The sequence below is a fragment of the Aotus nancymaae genome, unplaced genomic scaffold (assembly GCF_030222135.1).
Source record: "Aotus nancymaae isolate 86718 unplaced genomic scaffold, 86718_ANA_hifiasm-v0.15.2.pri h1tg000016l, whole genome shotgun sequence".
Lineage (NCBI taxonomy): Eukaryota > Metazoa > Chordata > Mammalia > Primates > Aotidae > Aotus > Aotus nancymaae.
In genome coordinates, this window is record NW_026988428.1 from 9,622,564 (window position 1) to 9,640,623 (window position 18,060).

At 33.8% G+C, this 18,060-nt stretch overlaps 1 protein-coding gene across 2 annotated transcripts; it reads left to right on the plus strand.

Annotated features, from left to right (window-relative positions):
* Positions 1 to 726: 726 nt before the first annotated feature.
* Positions 727 to 13,248, plus strand: KERA (keratocan). 2 transcript variants are annotated; one of them, XM_012469459.3, is made up of 4 exons: positions 727 to 783; positions 5,858 to 5,908; positions 7,369 to 8,262; positions 12,183 to 13,248. In XM_012469459.3, the coding sequence occupies exons 3-4, from the start codon at positions 7,377 to 7,379 to the stop codon at positions 12,353 to 12,355; spliced, it is 1,059 nt and encodes a 352-aa protein (XP_012324882.1). In that variant the 5' UTR covers positions 727 to 783; positions 5,858 to 5,908; positions 7,369 to 7,376; the 3' UTR covers positions 12,356 to 13,248. The 2 variants fall into 2 exon arrangements, with proteins under 2 accessions (XP_012324882.1, XP_012324885.1); XM_012469462.2 differs by lacking the exons at positions 727 to 783; positions 5,858 to 5,908 and adding an exon at positions 5,619 to 5,689.
* The last annotated feature ends 4,812 nt before the right edge of the window (positions 13,249 to 18,060 follow it).

Genomic DNA, 18,060 nt, shown 5'->3' on the forward strand with positions numbered 1-18,060 from the left:
TCCTAAATGAGATAATAGAGATAGTAATTACATGAAACAAAAGAATGCTTTAGTAAAAAAAAAATCCAAGAACAAGTTGATGCATACTAAGAGAAAATATATAACATATGATATAGAAAATTTAAAAAATCAGAAGATAAAATCTGTCAGAAATCATAAACAGTTTTAAGATGAAAATTAGAAAACATGAGATAGAATTGGACAATCTAACCAGGTTTACTTTAAGCCTTAGAAAAAGAGAATAGAAAAAAATTGGTCGATTATATGAACATGAACTTCCAGGTTGGAAGGATTCTTTGAATGTTCCTTCAGCAAAATACAACCTCTCAAAGCACACTATTATAAAATTACAGAAAGTGAAGATTAAAAAAAAATCCTAAAGTTTTTCAGAGAGAGAAAGAGGTCACATTCTGAAGACTCAGGCCATAATTTTCAATCCCAAATTTAAAAGTTCCAAGACAATGGCTTCTTCAAGTATCGTCAATATTTTGAAGAAATATTTTAAATTAAAATTCTGTTTGGTTAAAATACCAGGTAGGAAGGTAGGCTGAATAAACACATTTTAAAATGTGAATTCTCAAAAAAAAAAAAAAAGAAAGAAAAGGAACAAGGCAAAAACATATCCCAGGTAAACATATCTTCTAAGCGAAGCAATTAGAGGATGTGCTCTGCCAATGTTGTGGAGTTAACCAAGAAACCACGAGACGGAGCAACAAGGGATCCAACACAGGAGACGGGTGAAGGGAAACCCGGGACCATAACCCTCCCCAGCAGACCCAGAAAGTGAGTCTTATAATATCCATATATTTACTTTAAAAGAAACACTGTGATTTATTTTTGTGTTAGTTTTAATTTATACCTTAGGGAAGCCTACTTAATATTGGAAGAAACCTTATAATGAAGACTGTTGGGAAGCAGCAGAGGAGAAAGGACTTACAGAGTGCCTACATAAATTGGTTATGAGTAACGTATAAACTGAGAACGACAAACCATGGCAAGAAGACCTATTACATGAATTCTTTTAATGTCTGCTGCAAGTAAATGTCTATTATGTGAGATACAATTGAGTTGTACTTACTTTTATCAAAACACCTCCATGTAGGTTGTAAGGGAGGATTCTTAAAGCCCTTCTTAACTGTAAGGCAACTGAAATGTCACGTAAAGAACCTGATAACTGTAATCTATCAAATTAGCTTAGGTGCTTTGCAACAGCAAGGCAATTACATTCAAGTAGGAAGTTAGGACATTCCAGGAGAAATATTATCTCCCAGGAGAAAAAAAAAATCTGTTTTTTTATTTTTTAATCAACACTTTTAAAATGCTCTAAGTCATTTCAAAATATTGACTCACTTAATCTTCACAACAACTCTATGAGGTAGATATTAGTATCATTTTGTTATTATTATTATTATTATTAATTTAACAATAAGGAGACTAAGGCAAAGAAAACTAGAAATATAATTGTTTAAGGTCTCACAGCTATTAAATTGCAGAGATGTATTCAAACCCAAGCAGATCTGACTTTAACCACCATGCCATTTGTCTCTATTCACTGAGTGGAATCAATTTTTTCAAATGATTTTACAATTCTGTTTGAGATTTTAAAAAATATGAATGAAATATTTGTATATGTATATGTAATGTATTGTGTATAGTTACACAGATAGAGAGAAAGCAAATAAATGTGCTACAATAAAGAAACTATAGTACTTTTGCAATGTTTAATAGAAAACAATGTTTATATTGTATAAAAAAGTATGCACTAGGCCGGGTGCAGTGGCTCAAACCAGTAATCCCATCAGTTTAGTAGACAGAGGCAGGCAGATTGCCTGAAGTCAGGAGTTTGAGACTAGTCTGGCCAACATGGTAACATCTCGTCTCTACTAAAAATACAAAAAAATTAGAGGGGCGTGGTGGCATGCACCTGTAATCCCAGCTACTCTGAAGTCTGAGGCAGGGGAATTGCTTAAACCAGGGAGGTGGAGGTTTCAGTGAGCTGAGATCCTACCACTGTACTCGAGCCTAGGCAAGTGAGACTCTGTTTCAAAAGAAAGTATCCACTAAATATTTATTTAATAAAAGTTTGTGATATGCATATATTAGGAGTTATTGAAGAGAATCATGGTTGTAGGTGGTATAAGGAATGGGACTGAGCACGTGTGTTAAATGTTAATTTAATAAAAAAGGTAAAATAGATAAAAAATAATATAAGCAGGAATATTAAAGTAAATACTAAAAACCATCTCTACAATAAAGTTAAAAATAATGTCCTCTTGGGAGCAGGATTTACACTGAAGTGGATAGAGTTAGTAACTGTCACCTTCATTATGAGTTTTGTGGTAGTCTTGACTTTTTAAATGTATTATTACAGTATTTTAAATGTCTTATTTTGACATTTTAAGATCATTCTCAGCAAACAGACACAAGAACAAAAAAGCAAACATTGCATGTTCTCACTCATAAGTGGGTGGTGAACAATGAGAACACATGGACACAGGGAGGGGACCATCTCACACTGGGGTCTGTTGTGGGCAGGGTGGGGGAGCTGGGAGAGGAATAGCAGGGGGTGGGAGGATAAGAAAGAGATAGCATTAGGAGAAATGTAGATGATGGGGTGATGGATGCAGCAAACCACCATGGCACATTCTCTTCTGAAAGAAATTTCTAGCATCATTTCCTCATATGCGAAAGGAAAGAGTTCGAATACATGATTTGTAAGATCCTTTTTGATCTTTAACTTTTTCACTATGAAAGTTGTCTATACTTATCTAGCATGTTCACCTTCATTATTTCATTGATCTTAAGGTGACTTGAGAGGTGAGTTCACCTTCATTATTTCATTGATCTTAAGGTGACTCAAGCACTTGTCAGGGCAAGTACATTATGCGGAGACTTGGGCTCATGACAGTTAAGTGGCCTATGCAAGGCCAAGTGACTACTAAGTTGCAAAAGGAAAATTCACACTCACATTTATAAAATATCATATATCTAAGGCTTTCCCTTATGTTCCTACTAACACAATTATGCTGATAAAAAACTCATGGCTGTAAAAGTGATATATGTGCCTTACATATTTATTTGCTCATTTATTCCTTCAGTAAACATTTGTTGACTACCTACTATGTCCAAAACCCCATAGACTTTTAAAATATCTAACTGTTACTAGGTAGTGCCAAAGCCACCTTATTAAATTTTAGGATTCCTTTCTACCTCTTTGAAGTATCAGATAAGACTAGACAGAGTCTTTTATTAATTTTTCTCTCAGTTCATATGACTGAAATTTATTCAACTAAAACATTTCCGGAGAAGAGTTAAAGTATCCATTCTTCAGGAATCAATAATCAAAGAAAAGTAGATTAGAATGTTATAGGAAAAATCAACATACAGATAGAGATTACCCTGACAGTGGAAACAATTCCATGTTTTTAGTCTGGAAACAATGATATTCAAACTCAGCAAGCATTGTAGATGATCATTTTTATTTGTATCATGTCTCCCAGAGTCCTTAAAATGTGATTGTTATCATATGTGGACAGAATGAGAGAGAAGAGTTAAGAATGATTTCCAGATTGTGGTTTGGGGGACTGAATATGACAAAAGTCTCAAAAGTATAAAATGACAAGAGCAGTTAGAAGTAAAGGGAGACAGATAATTTTATTTTACATATACGCCTTTGAGACATACAACAGGAAATGTCTAGAAAGCAGATATATACACACATTGGAAGGCAGGTCTTCTTCTAGAGACTGGGTTACAGAGACAGACTCAGGAATTCTCATGATGGCGGAGATGGTTAGAATCATACAGGAAATTTGTATAGAGCAGGAAGAACATAAAGCAGAGTTATTTCTAACATAAATCATGTTAGAAAGAGGAAATAGAGCTTTGGGATACAGACAGAGAGAAGTTACCAGAAAAGGGGAGAAAAAACCAGGAAAGAGTGATGTCAGAGCAACTAAGAGAAACATTTATCAAAAGGGGTGGATCAGTATTGTCAAAAGCCAAGTATGCTTAACACTAAAAGACTTCAGCAGATTATTAAATATGAAGATCATTGCTGATTTTCTGTCAGAACAATTTTAGGGAAGCAAAATTAGAAGTCATATTTTAGTTGGCAGATCATGAGTGGAATGGTGAACAGGAAATAGATTGGAGGCAGCCAATATACTACTCTAATTTTCCTACAATGAACATGTAGCAACATATGTGTAAGAAAATTACAAAATGACTAAAATGAGTTTGCCTAAAAAAATGGACAGATAAGAGAATAGCTGGAAGAGGGCTATGCAGATTTGAAGATCATCTGTTTTTTAAATCCTGAAGGTTTAGAAAAAGAAGAGAGAGGGAGAAAAATAATGCAACAGAGAGAGGAGACAATTGTTGTAAGAAAGCAAATAACTCCTGGTTGTCTTCTTAAAATGGGATGTGAGTATACCTACATACCTATAGGATTAGTAAAAAATCATGTCAGAGTAGGATTTTAATCTGTAAAAGCCCTTAAATATAAACACATTTTCCAGCTGAGAGTGTAGGGCTAATTCCAAAGTAAGGCTAATATTTCTGTAATCATTTAAAACAAACTAAACCTAACCCTGTGAGGGGATCCATTACTATTCTGTAGATGACAAAAATGAACTCTAATTGACCTTCCTATGGCTAGTAGAGAGGAATGAGGTGGTTCACAAAAGGTCCTCTGAATCTAATGCTTGCTCCTCCTCACGGTGCTCTTTGACAATGCTCATGTGAGCTGTTAAATGAGTCATATAGCATTCACTGAAGCTAGAATAAGAGAGATTTGGAAAAACAAAAGCGTAACAATCAATCCACAGAACAACGCCTAAAAATGAGATATTTTTTGTTTGTGTCTGTTTTCGAGACGCATAATATTTTTTTCTCTCAAATATCAGAAGCGGAGGACACAGTAGTTGGATATATGTTAAAGAAAAAAGTAGCAGAGTAACAGAACATCTCATAAGGGACTATATGCAAAACATGTGCTATATTATAATAAATAAAAAAATCATCCCACCTTACTAGGTACTTGGAATAAATTTTTACAAGAAATATAATAGGAAATAGAGATAAAAAAGCTATTTCTCTGAAACAAAGCATAATACCAAGGTTAGCACCAAAATCAGGTGGGCTTTTATCACTTTTACATTTTTCAAATACATGTATCTATTTCTTTTTCTCTTAATCAAACACGTTACAGCATCTGTTTCAGATCAGAAACAGATAAAAATATCCATACAAACAGAAGACATTGGCTTTTATTTATTTGTATTTAATTTTTTAGAAATGATCATCTAGGGGAAAATGCTTCAAAATCTTTTAAAACCTCTTTTTCTCATGCTTGAAATTAAAACTGCCTTTAGTTTCCTGTTGGTAAATAAGGTCTAAATATCAGTACATGACAACATGTACTAATGCATTGAACTGTGAATTAGGAATGAAAATTGCCTAGAAATTTTGTTATGGGTTCGTTCTTAGGATTAAAGTAAGAATTTCCTTTTCTGGGCTGTGTAGGCGCTGAGATTCTGTGGTTGTTGGAGGGGTTAAATTTGGATCTACTAGTGCATATATATTACAGAGGATTCATAAAAACATGACAGTGGAGACTGGGTCAATCCACTACCATGAACAAGCAGTGACCAATAGAAAAGGAAGAAGAAGATCCAAGAAGGCTGAGGTAAGCAGTCTTCTGAAGCCCTGTCAAAGAGGAAACAATAGATCAAAAGTGTTCATGGTGACTGGTGCGAATAGGTTTCACTGTTTCTTATAGGAGGCTTGACAGCTTAAAGTAAAAACAAATCATTTTCGTCAAAGATTTTTTTTTTTTCTCCTAACTGATTTTTAGCAAACTTCAGACTCAGACACAGGACTCAACGGTGTATTCCTGGAAGGCAAGGTAAACTATTTTGCACTTTTAAAAACTCTTAAAGTTAAGAATGCAAAGTACTTATTCAATAGATGCAGGGTTCCAACTTCAATAACTAAACCAAAATCCTATTCTGAAAAAGAAAAAAAAATGTAATGTTTCTCTGCTGGAACATGGCCAGAGCAGCGTTCTGCAATCCTAGAAAATTTGACAGCTTGCAGAAGCAGCTCTGCACTTGTTTTCTGCAATTTAATGGCAAAATTGAATGATCAGCATTTCATAAATGAAGCTGACTTTATCTTTTCCTAAGGAATCAGTAAAATTTATTTTGTCTTATAATCAGTCAGTTCACTAAATGTACATTGGTCAGAATGTTACTGATATATATGTATATATAAATATATGTAACATGAATGGTATAAATGATTAAAATATATGTTATATATATTTCCTGTTAAAACAATTATTTGTACCAATAAACTTTGATGATCAGTGGGAGGGTTTATGTGTTTTAAATGTATCAAATATTAATAAATGCTAACTTAGTTTCTATTATCCACACTGATAATATGAATATAAAGAATTTACCTGTATCCTAAATGTTTTTTGTTTTTTATCAACCATAATAATGCCATAGTTGAATATAATACTCATGTAATTGTGCTATACATCACCATATATTCAGTTCTATATAATAAACTCTCTATATATGCACACATATATATATATATATACACATATATATACACACACACCTATATAGAGAGAGACAGAGTATATATATATATACATAGAGAGAGAGAGAGAGAGAGAATTTACAATTCAGTAGCTTGGCTGAACAACTTAACTGTATGCTAAAAATTATAGACATCTTCCTCCACAATCAAAAAACTTACCTGAGAAGTTGAGCTACAGAATAACAGATTAATTACACTTTTCTTGAGCTCCTAGAACCTTCCTTCACAATAAAGTGCTAAAATTTTCTTTGATGTCTTCATTCCTTTGGTTCAAGGGCCAAAAACCCTCGGAAATCTCATCCAGATGTTCTCCTTATTTAGGGGTAGAAGTAAAAGCATATGTCTACCTCTCAGGAACAACAGATTCCCAATTTGAGGTTTTAAAAGATCACATTTTTGTATTCTCATATTCAACTACTGGTTTCAGTTCAATTCTTTAAATTAAATAGCTTGAAATGGAAAAACATTTAGAACTGCTAACACTGCTAAAATTTTCTTTCCATTTCTCAGCTTTTATTGTGATTGGGTTAAAACCAAAAAGCTACAGGTTGGTGAATTATCCTCAATGTTTGTAAAATACTTTGCACATAGTGCCTACTAACTAATGTATATTAATTAATATCTGTATATGAAATATTGACATATTTTCACTGCTTCCATGAAGAAGCAATGTTTACAGATCATTTTGATGTATAAAATTATCTAAAGGTCAAGATTTTCACATATTTAACAGTTGTATTCCTTTTTCTTTAGGTGCTATCATGGCAGGCACAATCTGTGTCATCATGTGGGTGTTATTCATAACAAACACAGTGTGGACTAGAAGTGTGAGGCAGGTCTATGAGGTACACGATTCAGAAGATTGGACTATTCATGACTTCGAGTGTCCCATGGAATGTTTCTGCCCACCCAGTTTTCCTACTGCTTTGTATTGTGAAAATCGAGGTCTCAAAGAAATTCCAGCTATCCCTTCAAGAATTTGGTATCTTTATCTTCAAAACAACCTGATAGAAACCATTCCTGAAAAGCCATTTGAGAATGCCACCCAGCTAAGATGGATAAATCTAAACAAGAACAAAATAACCAACTATGGAATTGAAAAAGGAGCCCTAAGCCAGCTGAAGAAATTGCTCTTCTTATTTCTAGAAGATAATGAGTTAGAGGAGGTTCCTTCTCCATTGCCAAGAAGTTTAGAACAGTTACAGTTAGCTAGAAATAAGGTGTCCAGAATTCCTCAAGGTACCTTTAGCAATCTGGAGAACCTGACCCTTCTTGACCTACAGAACAATAAATTAGTGGACAATGCCTTTCAAAGAGACACTTTTAAAGGACTCAAGAACCTCATGCAGCTAAACATGGCCAAGAATGCCCTGAAGAATATGCCTCCAAGATTACCAGCCAATACAATGCAATTGTTTTTAGACAACAATTCCATTGAAGGAATACCAGAAAATTACTTTAATGTGATTCCTAAAGTGGCCTTTTTGAGACTAAATCACAACAAATTATCAGATGCGGGTCTCCCATCAAGAGGTTTTGATGTATCATCAATTCTAGATCTTCAACTGTCACACAATCGACTAACAAAGGTTCCCCGAATCAGTGCTCATCTGCAGCACCTTCACCTTGATCATAACAAAATTAAAAGTAAGTAACCTGAAGGGTATGTCTTTGACTAAAGGGCTCATGGTCATTAAACGTATCTTTATCTTCCTTAAGAAGAGCAATTGTGTTGCCCCCTCCTCCACTAAAGTTCCTTTAGATTTTTAGTGTATTTTCGATTTTCAACATTAAATCTTGTCTACTCACAGACAGTCTTAATGAACCAAGAAGTCCAAATCTTCAAAGTGAAGACTAAAAAGTGGACTTGAGTCATCTATAAAGGGCTATTATCTATTCAATAAACTAAATGTCTCTATTTTCTTTTACTTGGGGACATTCCAATATATCTGCCTCATTGGGTAGGCTTATTTAAGAAATCTTACCAGGCACAAACAACCTTATGACTAGAAATAAAGAAAATATTATTTAGGAGGCCTTAGGAAGACATCTCTGTCCTAATCACTATGACAGCTGATGCCTGAAACTCTCCTAATTGGAGTCTCTAATTAAGCTCCCCTAATAACAGTGGGAGTCTCAAACAAGTGTGTAAAGGCTGGTGAATCTACCCTCAGGATTTCCGATTCAATAGATCTGGAGTGAGACTTGAGAATTTTCATTTCTAACAATTTCCCAGTTGATGTTCTGGAACAACACCTTAGAACCAGTACTATAGTTTAAGGCTTTATTAATTAAAATTGAAACAAATTTCTCTGGTAGCTGGCAAATCCTTGGGACTTACAGGCAATCAATAGGTAGAATACCCTCTCCTTTCCTGAAAAAAGCTTTTCATAAGGGATTGAAAGATGAATGCAAAGGTTTTGGAGGCAAAGGCACCATCAAGAGAAAAAGTGATTATAGAAAGCAGATGTTGGAAACATTGAAGACGAATTTGGCTTCTTCACAATTAGGCATGAGACCAGGCTGGACTTGGTGTAAAAATGAGTCCAGACACAGGGGTGTGATACCTAGCCTGGCACTTATCTATGCATCTTCAACCTCAGAGTAGACCCTTTAAAAATCACTTTGGGGAGATTTATCCTGGACAACCTAAGAAAATGCATTCCAAAAGTAAGATTCAGTCAGAATAGTTTGTAAGAGAATAACAAAGATAATTTGTCAAAAGGTTGTGCTGTCCGGGTATTACTCACTCAAGTTTTTTTAAGCAAATAATCACATAAACATATCATTTATAAGAACAGACTATTTTTCCACTGAGTACTTCTCATTTATTCAAGATTTCTTTTTGGTGGGGGGAGTCAAATAACAGTGTACTTGAGCCTACAATCCAGGAATTAAATGGCAGCCTGCCACCACAGTGGTTATTTTTCCATGGTGATGAAACATATTGTTTAACCCTGTAGTCAAAAACAAAAGATGCAACAGAAAAAAAATTGTTAAGAGATGAATCTGTTTAGCTGAACCAAATAGAACAACAATGATATTAACCTAAATAGATGATTTTTCCTGACGAGTGTTCTGTGCTTCTACAGGTATATTACAGGTACATTCCTTAAAAGCCCCACAGAAAATTGATATGGGAAGTTAACATCAAGTGACTCCACATAGAGCCCTTGCTTATGAAATAGGCATTTCATTCTGAGCATTTCATTTGTGAATTAGGGTTTTTAGGAGAGAGGTAGTAATATTTCAAACACAGTTGAGAAGTGTAAGACTCCAGATTATAATCTTAGAGTCTTAGGGGTATAGTATAGACCCATATTTTACAGTTTTATCAAAGTATTTCTCATAGATTTCTAATTTTTCCATTGTTCTTAAATCTTAGTGTGCATCAGAATCGCCTGGAGATCTTATAAACCTAGGCTGCTGGGTCCCAAGCCCAAAATTTCTGACTTGCTAGGTCAGAGGTTGGGCCTCATAGTTTAGTCTCCAGGTATTAATAGTATTGATATTGCTGGTTCACAATTTGAGAACTACTGTTCAATCCTTGCAAGAACCTTGTGTGATATTATTAGGAATTTCTGAAGAAAGAGAAATGGAAAATCAGTTAGGGAAGGATATTTGCCCAAGGACAAAAGGTAAATGCAATAGCCAGAACCTGAGCCTAAAGTGTTTTTTTCCACTCATACAGTATAATAACACTTTCCTTCATTTTCATGAATACAAAAATTTAGAAAATATTCTATCAGTAGAACAGCAACAAAGAGAAATCTAGTGATTTACTTTTTAATGTAGATATTAAATTTTGTCATTTCTATATTTAAGAAAATAAATATAAGTTTCCCTGGATAGAATTATTGACATAATAACACACTGTGCTAAAACTGTTTATGTACTTTGTTCTTCTTGCCACATAATCTACTCTAGTTGTTAAAAAAGTGGTTTCCAAGAAACATACTTCTTCTATGAAAAGCCATCAAAATTTATAAGACTATGAACCTGTCTCAAACAATGTGATGGAAATATTTATTCTTCTGAAAACTTTCAGGGGCTTAAGATTAGGTAAAAATGTTATTTACTCTAAAGTAAACTAAATTACTTTCTGGTGTTCTCTGATAAAAACTGTAATTAATTTATGAAAATCTAATTAAATTTAGAATACTTATTTCTTATATCCATTTATTCAGACATCCATTGATTATGAGACATGAGATCGATAAAGATAAGGGGACTGCACATTGAAAGGGACATATTCTCCTGGGCAAGAGGCCCAGTGTAGAAATAGAAAGAATAGGCCAGGTCTCAGCTCTGCCACTTACTTGCTGAAACACCTTGTGTACATTTCCTTACTTCTCTGAACCAGAATTCCCAAAAATGACCAGGAAGGAAGAATAATAATATTGCCGGATAAAGCCTGTGAGATGATAAGGTGATACTTGAATGTATATAAAAAAAGAAAACTTGACTTTATAACAACTAAACTGCTATGCAAAGGAGTCATTATATGTATTAAGCTCATTTCACAAAATGGCGTAGATTCAAAGCAAAGCAACCTTGCTGGAAACGTAAAATTATTCACTACAATATGAATCTGTATAAAACAAGAGGTCACATAGAAGGGTCATTTCCCAAATTAAGTTGGTCTAATCAGGGAATATCTCTTGCTTGGAATAGTTTTGAAAAGGAAGTAAAGGCAATATATGGATTCATGGTTAAAATCAGATATTACAGACTTCCCTGAATTTTCCTAGTTTAACTGGCCTTCTTTCCTGGATGTTCCTAAATTTCAGCATATTCGTTGGTGCCAAGGGCTTTGATCCAAGGCAGGTGCACAATTACTCCCATCCTAACCATGTGAAAAGGCTGCTAGTATGTTTTCTGGCTTGAGTTCTTTGTAATTCAATTCTTGGCAAAATTTTTGTTTCCAATTAAATACACTTAAAGATGAAGATTCAAGATTGTTTTCTGTATTGCTTATGTAAAGTTATGTTAATTGTACTTTTAAAATCATGTTATGCACACTATTTTGCATCTTTTAGGGTAATTTTCAAGCATTTTCTTTTATATTAGACTGATTTTCTACTTACACATACATCCATTTATCCATCCATCCACCCATCCATACGTACATCCACTCTTGTACTTACCCACTGTTTCAGTCCCAGGTCTGAACTGTTGTCTCCACCTCTGATGCCCTCAATCCTACCTGTCTTATCACACAGCAATCTAAATGTGCTTTCTCTTACCTGCAAGTTTAGAAAACAAGTGATGTCTTATACACCTTTGTTTCTATCACAGATCTTAACAGTATTTCCTTAGGAGTGCTCTATACTAAATAGCAGAGCATGGACTGAGATGACTATAAGTGTGTTGAACATTTGTTTGGGGTTACTTTTATAAAACAGATAGGTACACTCTCTCACAGACACAAATGTTTAGAATAACCACTATTTTCATGTATTAGGACAGGAAGCCCTCCATAGGACTGTGACATTAGTATCTTGGTCTTCTCACTGCTAGTTTCTCTTGTGTTCCAATTCATTCATCTATGCTCTTTGTCTCTGTAGGTGTGAATGTCTCTGTAATATGTCCCAGCCCATCCACATTGCCAGCAGAAAGAGATTTCTTCAGTTATGGACCTCATCTTCGCTACCTCCGTCTGGATGGAAATGAAATCAAACCACCAATCCCAATGGCTTTAATGACCTGCTTCAGACTTCTTCAGGCTGTCATTATTTAAACACATTCTCACCAAATCTAAAATTACTTTAATGAGCTAATGTTTCTGACATTAAATGTGGTTACCATTTATAGGCTTAGGACACAAGTCATGTTCCCCATTGCTCTTGGCACAAATTTTCATTGATGCAGTATGTTTCTTCTATTCAAATATGCTTTTGCCAGTTACATGCTGCACAACCTGCATTAATTTGCATTTCTTTTAATTAATAAAACAGACACAGAGTTAAGATAGTTTATCAACTCAAAGATAGATTTTTTTGGTCTCTTCCATAGCTTATTAACACTAAATAATGCAATTATATGGTTATGCAATAAAAAGGACATATTTGTGTATGTTCAAAATTACTTATGCAGATAGTATAATTTATGACATAAATGCAAGAATAAAACAGGAGTAGAAAGATCTGAAGAAAATGAGAAAATGAGATATTTCTTGATTGTAATCATAATGAAATAAATGCAGATTGCTAAGTAGCTGTTGGAGGTACAAGTTTGATCTTTAGCTTGAGAATATGTATGGAATGAATCAAATACTTCATCGCTAAAGAATCCTTGTTATTTAATATTAAATAATGAAACAACAATCATTTCTAGTCCATTACCATTTCTTTTAGCTGTTTTGTTTTTAGATATAGTCCACTATATTCTTATAAGTTCTGAACTGTATGTTTATTATAAAACATCTCTCATGGAATCTTAGTGTTTTAACATTTGAAATCCACTTAAACTGCAAATTGTTCAGCCTTTATATTTGATTGTGGTTTTTTTGGATTTTCTAAATAAAAATATTGAATGCTTTACAACAAAACAGAGTATTTCAAAGACATCATTAACAAGCTTCATTTAAGAACATATTTTAATAAAAAAGTGTTATAATGAAAATCATTTTCATTTTTCTGGCATAAATACATTCAAATATGTTAATTATGTTAATTCTATATTCATTTTTCTTTTCTTCGAGAAAACACAAAAAAACTGTATTCTAATCACTTGACATAATATTCTGACTTTTGTGAATTAAAAAAAAAAACAGAATTTCATTAAGTAACAAAGTACCATGTTCTTTATATTAGCCTTCTGACTTTACAAGCATATGCTATAAGCAATCTATATTCCATAAAGATCAATGCATGCTTTTATATACATTTTCCTAACAGTATTCTTAAAAATCATATAAAATATGGCATATTTTCACAGAAAAAGATTATATATGTTTGTAAAACACTAGCTTAAAAATGTTCAACAGTTTACTTCAAAGCCTCTCAGAAACTTAATATGCTATTTTGTATGTGAATTCCCAAGAAAACAAAGTAATGTGCAACTATGTTTTTACACCAAACTTATTTGAGGGTGAAGAAGAGCCAGTCCTTACTATGGCCATATACCAAACTTATTATTTTTACACCAAAATGTATTTGAGGGTGAAGAAGGTGGACCTATCAACAAACTTTGAGCACAGTTTTTAAAATGCTGGCTGAAAGTAATAAATCAACTAACATTAACAAAAAGAAAAATGTTTTAAATGACCTCAAGGGACACAAATAAAATTACAAAAATTATGTCATAAAAACAGAAGTAATCAGATATGATTAGACTGAGAAAAAAATATGTGAAGGGGAACATAATAACTTTAAATATTTGAAAACATGCCATTTGAAAAGGGCACAAAACATATGCCAGGAAGCCTCAAAATGAAGAGTAGAACACATGGGTAAAATGTATAAGAAGTCATATTTTGGATCTAGCTAAGAAAGAATTTTCCAGTAGTTGTTCCAAGTCACCCAGCAATGGAAGTAACTTTTCTTGAGGTAGAGTTACCCATCTCTGGAATTCTTCAAACAGTGAATAAGTGATGGCTTGAGAGGAAGAGTATAAAATGGAGTCCTAATGTGGAAGCAACATTGGTGTGAGATGTTTCTCTGAGAACTTTTCAACTCTAAGAATTTACTCCCTTCCTTCCTTTAAATTTAAGTATTTATTGAGTACCATATATAAGACTATACTACACAGAGATGATATAATATGGCTTATTGTTTATTCTACAGTGGGTGAGACACAAAGTAACTGAATAATCACAAAAATAGGTACAATTTTCTATGTGATAAATACTATTAACAGAGAGCTGCATGCTGCAAAGAAACTAACAATAGAGATTTGAGAGGAGGTTTCCCTAAAGAAATAATGATTAAGGAAACATATAAAAGATTAAAAGTATTTAGCAGCACAAGGTAGAAGGAAGACTATTCCACAAGATTATAATCCTTAGGAACAATTTGAAAGTCACCGAAGAGTTTTAAATCATAAGGGATTATTTTCATTGTAGAGTAGCATCATGCAGTGGTAAAGAACACTAATGCTGAAGCTAAAGTTGCTGAGTTCAAATCCCAGCTTTGCCACTTACTAGTGTCATTGTCCTGGGCAGAACCTTCAAATTATTCATGCCTCAGTGTTACCTTATCTGTAAAATGGAGACAGGCAATGGCACCTATCATACAGTGAAGTTAAACGAGTTGGAATATGTAAAGTGGCTTGAACAGCACCTGACACGTGGTAAATACTAAGTAAGTGTTATTTATTACTATTGTTGTGTGCATGTGTATGTGTTTCTCCTTGGTGCTGTGAGTAAAACAGTTTGGAGAGAACCAAAACTGGATGTTCAGAGATCAGTTACAATCTCAGTCTTAGAGTACAAGTTAGAAAAAAAAAGAAAGTTTGGGTATAAGGTTGTGGTGGAATTGGAGAGAAGTGGACAAATGTGAGTATTAGGAGGTAAAATTGTCAAGACTTGGCAGATCATATAAAGGGGAGTAAGAGGAACAAGGGTATTAAGGTTTCTGGCTTGCATGACAGAACAGATGGCAGTATATTTCCTAATAGAGGCACATTTAGAAAAAATCATGAGTTGGCTTTTACACATAGTTTATACTTGTTCAAACTATGATTCACCCAGAAGAAAATGTCATATAAGTTATTGAATGAGGTCTGGATGAATATATAAACATGTAGGTACAATTTTATAGATTTTGTTAATCTATCCGATAATTTAGCAGAATTTTGCACTTAAATATTCATACTCCCATGAGGTAAGACTGGTCAGGGACAGGGAACAGATTAGGAGAATACAGACAGACATCATTCCAAGTATTGGCAAGTGAAGCTATGAGGAATGGAATCACCTCATTCATACATTTTTTTTTGACATATGTATAAAGCTACTATAGGTTCCCTGAAGCTTTCAAATGATATGCTGTTCTCCTTCTTGATGTTATATACACAATGTGACTATTATCTTTAAAACTCAGGAGTAATAACTAGGAGATAAGTTCAAGCCATTTTGTATATTATGGCTCTTAATACATGTTCAATCCATCATTAATAGACCTATTTAAAATACAAAACAAAACAAAATAATATTATCTATAATCTTTCCATGTAAACATCATGACTTTAATTCATAAGCAAGGAAAAAAATGCACAGCTCAAAGAAAAGAAAATATAAAAGGATAGACTAAGCAATTTATTTGCAAATGATGTTTAAAAAAATTAAGATTGATTTTTGGTGATAAAAACCGTGTGACAGAATTCTTTTAGTTAACTTCCCCAAATACTCTTCTTAAAAAAAAACCTAGATAAGACAAATGGTATGGTGGAAGAAAAATTCCAGATGACATCTTTGATAAGACTGGTGTGAAAGAATTCAGTAAATATTCAAAATAATTGAGTGTAAAAGTGTGTATGTGTATGTGTGTAAGAAGCAGGAAGAAGTAAGTGTTTTTCCTACTCACACACACTCAACACAACACTGTACCTCTGGTCACCAAAATGTGAGGGAATTTCTCCCCACCAAAAGCTAATTCTCTAGCAGACAGAAGCTGGGTATTCCATAATTCAATTCAATTCTGGAACTACCTATCTGGAGACAGTGTCAGTTCTCACAGGTTAAGGGTTTAGTCCCACAAAATGGTCCCAGGTCCCAAATTCAGATGTCAAAGGCAAATAGTAGATTGTCACCTACACTTCCGACCAACCAGATATAAATTGGAGTTTCCACAAGCCCCTCATCAGGTTTAATTAATTTGCTAGGGTAGCTCACAGATTAAGGGAAACATTTTATTTACATTTACAGGTTTATTATAAAACTATTACAAAGGATACAGATGAATAGCCAAATGGAAGAGACTCATAGGGTAAGTATATGAGAAGAAGCATGGAGCCTCATGGCACCTCCAGGTGCTCAGCAAACTGGAAGCTCTGGGACCGCATGTTTAAGGGTTTTTATGTAGGCTTCATTACGTTGACATAATTGATTGCATCACTGGCCATTAGCGGTCAACTCAATCCTAAGCCTCTCTTTCCTCACTGGAGGTCATGGCAGGGGAAAGATTAAACTCTTGCAGGCTAGTTGTTTCCTGGGTAACTAGCCTCCATCCAGAGACTATCCAGGAGTTGCCCTATTAGAACAAAAGATGCTTCCATTACCCAGGATATTTCAAAGAATTAGGAACTCTGTATCAGGTGTTCCTATCCTTCAGAAAATTACAGAGGTTTTAGGAGCTGTGCCAATAACTGCGATCAAAAACTAAATATTAGAACAAAAGATTCTCCTATTGTCCCCATCTACAAGAGTTTTAGAAGTTCTATATCTGGAAACGAGGAGCCAAGACATTAATCTCTCTCTCTTTCTCTTTCTCTCTTTATATACATATATTTTTATATATATACACATATGTACATATTTATATATGTATATATATGTACATATTTATATATGTGTATATATACACATATATGTGTATATACTCTCTATATACATATATGTATATGTGTATGTGTATATATACACATATGTATGTATATATATATACACATACACACACACAAACATATATATATATATATATGAGATGAATTGGAATATGTGAAGTGCCTTGAACAGCACCTGACACATGGTAAGTATTAAGTGTTATTTATTATTACTGTGTGCATGTGTATGTGTATATATGTGTGTGTGTATATATACACAAACACAAAAACATATACACATACACACACATAATATTTCTTAATATAGGTATTTGATAGACTAATGGGTAAAGATATTTACAATTTAAAGTGCTCTAAGAATGGTGCATTGCCTAGGAGGTAAGTTTCAAATCCACCCTGTGCTACTACTCACTCTTTGATCTTTGGTAAATGTCTTAACATTTCTAAGCATTGGATCCTCATCTGTAAAGTAAGGAATAATATCATCAACCTTACACAATTGCTGTGAGAATTAAGAGAGAATACCTGTAAAACATGTTATTATCTAATATATAGAAAATACCCAATAAATGGTAGATTGGAAATTTATTATTAGGACGGACTCTGATGCACACAATTGAATAGATTTTCTCTACCAGATCAGATCATTTTATGAATAAAAAAACTGAGAAAAATAAATGGTGAACTTATCCACGTCAAAGATTTCAAATTTTGGTACAATGGATGGGTAAACAGCAAGTAAAGTTGAGGGTGACAGAATGGGGCTAGTGAACTATGAAGTTGACGTTAGATAGTGAAAAAATGATGAGATCAGGTGGGGACAGGCAATTGGTAGAAAAATACTGAAGGCTCTGTAGGATGAAGTACAGGTACGGAGGAGTTAGGTCATTTATGACCCAGAAGAAAAAGAGTAACCTGAGCCTGGGAACCTACAGTTTA

What these genes read in the sequence shown, in the direction of transcription:
- KERA (XM_012469459.3), top strand. Translation starts at nt 7,377, where the DNA reads ATGGCAGGCACAATCTGTGTCATCATGTGGGTGTTATTCATAACAAAC. An exon ending in TGATCATAACAAAATTAAAA is followed by an intron (nt 8,263 to 12,182) that starts GTAAGTAACCTG and finishes TTGTCTCTGTAG; the next exon opens with GTGTGAATGTCTCTGTAATA.